The sequence below is a fragment of the Pantherophis guttatus genome, chromosome 15 (genome assembly GCF_059756535.1).
Source record: "Pantherophis guttatus breed Tessera chromosome 15, ASM5975653v1, whole genome shotgun sequence".
Lineage (NCBI taxonomy): Eukaryota > Metazoa > Chordata > Lepidosauria > Squamata > Colubridae > Pantherophis > Pantherophis guttatus.
In genome coordinates, this window is record NC_142077.1 from 11232090 (window position 1) to 11238467 (window position 6378).

The 6378-nt window shown below is 41.5% G+C and overlaps 1 protein-coding gene across 1 annotated transcript in view; it reads right to left on the reverse strand.

Moving 5' to 3' along the window:
* The window catches only part of CLCN6 (Cl-/H+ antiporter 6), a 39856-nt gene extending 38758 nt beyond the window's left edge, over positions 1-1098 (reverse strand). The window contains exons 1-2 of the mRNA XM_034407752.3: positions 922-1098; positions 221-280 (exon numbers count right to left, since the gene is read on the reverse strand). Of these exons, the coding sequence (XP_034263643.1) occupies positions 221-280; positions 922-1005 (144 nt within the window). The 5' untranslated portion in view covers positions 1006-1098. The remainder of the gene's footprint in view (positions 1-220; positions 281-921) is intronic.
* Between the last annotated feature and the right edge of the window lie 5280 nt (positions 1099-6378).

The following is a 6378-nucleotide window of genomic DNA, read 5'->3' on the forward strand; positions in this document are numbered from 1 at the left end:
TTACGCGGCACTAGGGATTCGAACCGCCGACCTTTCTGATCGACAAGCTCAGCGTCTTAGCCACTGAGCCACCCACGTCCCATTTTTGGGCAACTACTCTTAACTTTACTTTCAGTCTTTTAAGAGAGAAGCAGAAACTCCCAGCAACATCTCTCTCCTTTTTTTCTGCAATGCTTCATGCTCTTTCTAACAAATGAAGCTCTTTTTTGAGGCACTTCACCTCATAGTCTTTACGGGGCAGAATTTCATCGTCTTCATCCTCCGTCTCTCCAAGGATGGTCTGCAAAATAAAATAAATAATTAACAGATCAGTATGATAAAGGCAAACCAAATATATTTACTTCCTTTTCTCATGCTTCTGTTCATACCTATACTTGTTATCTTGTACTTGTTTGACAAACAAAATAAATATAAAATAAATATTCATAACGAACATGCAGGGGAAAAATAAAACACCTAAAAAGCGAGATTTTGCATGGAGTGCCTTGGAAATCCAAGGCATGCTGAAGTCGTTGCCTTTGCAAATGAAACAATACTTAAAAGACTCCCGCTTTTAATTTCACGTTTTGGTTGGCTTTTATTTCCGTCGTTTTCTTGCGCGTAATATTCTCACAAATAATAATTTCTGCTATTTCTTATATATATATAAGAAACAAATATATATATATATATTGTTTCTCCTCCTGCCCTTCCAAAATCCTCAGCACATTTTGAATGTTCAACCTCTTGGGCTCCACAAGGAACTCTGTACGTGCTCAGAGGCGCCCTCTTCGCCTTTGCCATGAGGTAACAACAAAAAAAATAAAAAGTGCTACCAGACCCAGCCTAATTTGCATATGCAAATGTAATACCCCACCCCCATATCTGTTGAAAAAAAAGGGGGGGTCTAACGAGGAAAGCCCCTCCTAGCCCACCCCTCACCAGCTCTTCCGGAGTGCGGCTCTCTGTTTCCCCACAGCAGCAGCAGCAGCACCCGCAACAGCCCCCCCGGCACCCCGCCGCCATCGTCGCCCCTCAAGAAGCCCACTCTGGTGCCCCCCAAAAAGCAGCCCGCCTTCGCGCATGCGCCTCTCGGAAAGACGCCACCACCATCCTCCGAGCCGGCGCAGAAAAGCGGGGAAAGGTAGGCGTTCCTTTAAGAAAGCTTTCCGCTCATTGGAGACGGCGGCTTCGGGGCGGAAGTTGTTCGTTCGGCCATCTTGAAAGTGGGCCGCGAAACAGGAAGTGGAGCTGTAGAGCTAGGAAGAGGAGATGGGTGGGGGGAAAAAAGGGAAGAGATGCATCCTTTTGTGTATAGGAGCCTTCCTCAAGAATAACCATAGAGATTTTTAAATCTATGATTAGTAACAGAATTTCTTATGGGGAGTTGGGAGAACAATAAATTTAAAGAAATAATAATAGCAGCAGTGATATGTCCCTATTGATAATTTTCTCTCTCTCAAAGAACTGGGCTTGGGTTTATATATTATCCCAAAGCAATATTGCTTTTCCTGTGAGAAAATTCAGAGCGATCGTAAAAAACAAAACAAAACTAACAAAATGGACAAAAAGTCAAAAAACATATTATCACCCCTAGTTGAACATTGACAAATCAATTGCAACAATCTTTTCTTTTTATGTACCAAAGAACAAATTCCTTGTGTGTCCAATCACACTTGGGCCAATACAGAATTCTATCTATCTATCTATCTATCTATCTATCTATCTATCTATCTATCTATCTATCTATCTATCTATCTGATTCTTTCCTAGTATGAGCTGATTGCTTATTTGTACCCTACGACTATCATTAAGTGTTGTACCTTATCATCCTTGACGAACGTATCTTGTCTTTTTATGTACACTGAGAGTGTATGCACCAAAGACAAATTCCTTGTGTGTCCAATCACACTTGGCCAATACAGGATTCTATTCTATTCTAAAAAAACAATATATTTTGTTTTTGTCCTTTTTAATTCACATTTTTTGTTCTTGCCTGTTAATTTTTTCTTCTTTGCTATTTTGTAAAGAAATTTGTATTTGTATATTTTTAAAAAATGAAATTTTGTTGCATGCAGCTCTCAAAGGGTCACCACCTCCAATATATGCTATATAAACATGACCAAATAAGAAACTAAATATAAAATTATGCATGTACCCACATAATATGACACAGAGAAACAACAGTCTAGTTCGGATGTATACATGTACATGGCAAGAAAAACAAATCTTGCGTCTGGAAGTATATGCGTAATTTTGTATTGTAGGAAGTTAGCACCCACCCCTTTCCTGGAAGAGTGAAATATTTTAGGAAATATGAAAAAGGCAGAATATTATATTTCCCAGGGATAAGCATGTTTTGAAGCAGCTCCCATCTTCCTGCCCCACCCTTTGTCAATGGGCCATTAAGGCCTGGGCCAGTCTATTCTACATAACAAAGATCTACCTCCTTCAGGCAGAGCCATAGTAGGAATTGCCCAAGATCCAACAAAGATAGGATTAGCCCTCTACACAATAGCAGCAGAAACTCACCACATGTGACCTGGGAAGCACATGTGACCATCAGCCAGCAAGGCTAGCTAAGACCCCCACCCCCTGGGAGTCTGACGACCAGTCAGGATACTCTTTTGGGGCCCCAAGAAATGCAGAGCCAGGGAGAGCATAAAAACCCAGGGACTCACTGTATCTGCCCCTTTTCTGTTCAGGAACTCAAGCCATATGATCCTGTCCACCATTAAACCATCTTTCCAAGCAGTCTCCATGTTTCCGGTGTCTGTTTCCCCACTTGGAGCAGAACCCAGAAGGATATTTCTTCCAACAGTATTTATTTATTTAATTATTTTATCATGTTCATGTAGTATATTGGAGGTGAGCGCTCCCTTTGAGAGCTGTATGCAAGGAAATTTCATTTTAATGCATGCCGATCAGTGTACATTCAAAGTGACAATAAAGTTATTCTAAGCCTTGTATTTTAACCTTCTGAATAAAATAAAAAATGAAGTTTTTTTTTAAAAAACCCAAGGAAATGAAAGAGATGTTCTGTGGTGGCCTTTGTGGGAAAATTAAACCTTTATTATTATAAGCACTGACGAAGAGGAGGGGTTTCAGCAATTTCTTTTTTTCAATAGAAACCAACCACCTACATCCTATGGTACAATGTCACAATAAATAAATCAAAAAAATAAAACAAAGCCTTAATTCAACCTTGAGAAACATGCATTTGGCTGTTTTTGCTGCTTCCCCTTTGTAGGAAGTTAGCACCCACCCCTCTCCTAGGAAAATTCGATATTTTAGGAAATATTAAAAGGGCAGAATATTTCCCCTAAAAGGGAGCCAGAAACTCAGCCTCCCCCACACCTTCGTCAATGGGCCATTAAGGCCTGGGCCAGTCTATTCTACATAACAAAGATCTACCTCCTTCAGGCAGAGCTAGAGTAGGAATTGCCCAAAGCCCTTTCATTACATCATCACCCAGCAAGAGTCAACCAAGCCTAGAACACAGACAACCTACAAAGTTACCAACAAAGGGTATAAATCTCTCTCTCTCTCTCTCTCTCTCTCTCTCTCTCTCTCTCTCTCTCTCTCTCTCTCTCTCTCTCTCTCTCTCTCTCTCCCATGTGGTTTTTTGCCCAGGACCTCAAACCATGTGGTCCTGTCCACCATTAAAAACTATATTTCCAATCAGCCACCATGTTTCCAGTGTCTTCCTCTCCACTTGGAACTGAACCCAGATAGACATTTCTTCCAACACCTTAAAGCAGACAAGCTCTCTCTCCTGTGACTTTTTTTTAACCTTTCCAAACACTCCCATTCAAACATATTCCTCTCCACCAATCTGCATGTCTGGATTGCTACGGAAAATAGGCCAAAGGTTTTCAGACAGGCAGGGCCTGTGTACACTTCCAACCAGACTCCGGATGTCGCAACCACTGAAAGTTTATGGCACGTTAAAGAGCAACAAACCTGCCTTATCTAGTTAATCAGTGACCTGAACTATTATTATGATGTTCTTGCGGGCTGAGGTTGTCTGATTTCAAGCCACAAGCCTTTTATTTTTAGCTCTCTTGTCATCGTTTTATATTGTAAGGTCCCAGACGTTTCCCTGAGCCACTGAGATGCCAAAGAGAGTGAGATTCAAAACAAGGCTTGCAAAAAAATAAAAATAACAGCTTTTTTATTTATGGCCAAAGTAAAAAGGCTGGGTGACACAACTAATATCCAAAACTTACAGACAAAATGCATGTAAGGAATAGCCACACACCTGCGAGAGTGGCTCAGAGTATTATATACATTTTACGCCGATAGAAACAAAGTTTGCTTTTTTTTTCTTTCTGCTTTTAATTTATATGCCGCCCTTCTCCGGAGACTCAGGGCGGCTTACAATGCGTTAAGCAATAGCCTTCATACTTTTGTATATTTATACAAAGTCAGCTTATTGCCTCCACAACTGGGTCCTCATTTCACCTATCTTTGAAAGAATGGAAGGCTGAGTCAGCCTTGAGCCTGGTGAGATTTGAACTTGCAGTAATTGCAAGCAGCAGATGTTAATAACAGTGTTTAGTCCACTGTACTACAGGCTCTTCAAAGTTGACCCAATCAGAGGCAAAGGTTCCAGTGGTGGGATTCAGCCGGTTCGCACCACTTCGGGAGAACCGGTTGTTAACTTTCTGAGCAGTTTGGCAAACTGGTTGTTGGTAGAAATCATTAGGGCAGAGAACCGGTTGTTAAATTATTTGAATCCCACCACTGAAAGGTTCGTTACTAAAGTGGTCTTTAAAAAGTTATTTGTTGAAGCCCCTGTCTCTTTCTACCTTATGTATGGAGAAATCCAGCAGAATGCTTTCAGGATTCAGAATCTATGAGGCAGGAAAACTCCCTACTCTGATTCCTTTATCTATGGGGCCTGATATTCTACATGGAGCTGCCCTTGGGATGCACCCGGAGACTACAGTTAGTCCAGAATGTGGCCGCGTGGGTTGTTACGGGAGCTTCTCGGTGCTCCCGTGTGACACCTCTCCGGCGCGAGCTGCACTGGCTGCCGGTGGCTCTCCGGGTTCGTTTCAAGGTGCTGGTGCTCACCTATAAAGCCCTACATGGCTTAGGCCCGGGGTATCTGCAGAATCATCTCCTGCCTTCCTCCCACCGTCCGGTGCGCTCACCCTCCTCAGGGTGCCATCAGCCACACAATGTCGGCTGGCGGCCCCCAGGGGGAGAGCATTCTCTGTGGGAGCGCCAACTCTCTGGAATGGGCTGCCCACTGGCCTCAGGACAGCCCCGGACCTCCTCTCCTTCCGCCGCAAATTGAAGACGTGGCTTTTTCACCAAATGGACTGAATCCGTAGGGGTGACTTCAAATAATTTTAATAATTTTTAATTGATTTTAATTTAATTTTAAACTGATTTTAATTGTTTACGTAATTCCTTGTTCTGTTTTTGTAAGCTGCCCTGAGTCTTATGGGAGAAGGAGCCTGAGTGGTGTAGGAGGCTAATGCCTCCTACTAAGGCAGCATTTAACATCCAGCTGCCTGCAATTACTGCGAGTTCAATTCTCACCAGGCTCAAGGTCGACTCAGCCTTCCATCCTTTCTAAGGTGGGTAAAATGAGGACCCGGTTTGTGGGGGCAATAAGCTGACTTTGTATAAAAATATACAAAAGTATGAAGGCTATTGCTTAACGCATTGTAAGCCGCCCTGAGTCTCTGGAGAAGGGCGGCATATAAAAATAAATAAATAAAAAATATATAAATTACATAAATAAATAAATAAATTATTCCTGGGTAACGGTTTCTTCTATATTTTCAAGGATGTGCCTAGCTTTGAAGCCAAGAATAGAAGCGAGACACAGAAGCGAGGTAACAAACTTTGCACTAATGCCAACCAGTATTAAGGTTACAATGTACTAAGCTAGAATTAGTTCCTAACAACTAATTTAATAAGAAGCCAATAATAAAGCTTAATTCCTAATAAATGATTTCTAGCAGTATATCAGAAGCAAACAGCAAATATTGGTTTGATCACTATGCTCCTTCAATATGCAGGGCGTGCATTTAAAAACACTTGGGAGGGGGTGCTTTCTTTGCAAACTGGGAATTTGCTGCCTGCTGAACACAGAATAGAATAGAATAGAATAGAATAGAATAGAATAGAAAATATGGAACAGAATAGAAAATACAGAACAGAATAGAATAGAATTTTTTTATTGGTCAGGTGTGATTGTACACACAAGGAATTTGTCTTGGTGCATTTGTGCTCCAAAATTAAGGCAGATAAGGAATTAAAATGATTTGGATTAAATTCTGGGCTTCTTGCTTATCAAGCAAGGATGCAAAGGAGGGGGAGGGAAAAAAAAATAAACCATCCCAGATTTGTGGTTAACCAGGCAACCACGTGCCAACAATA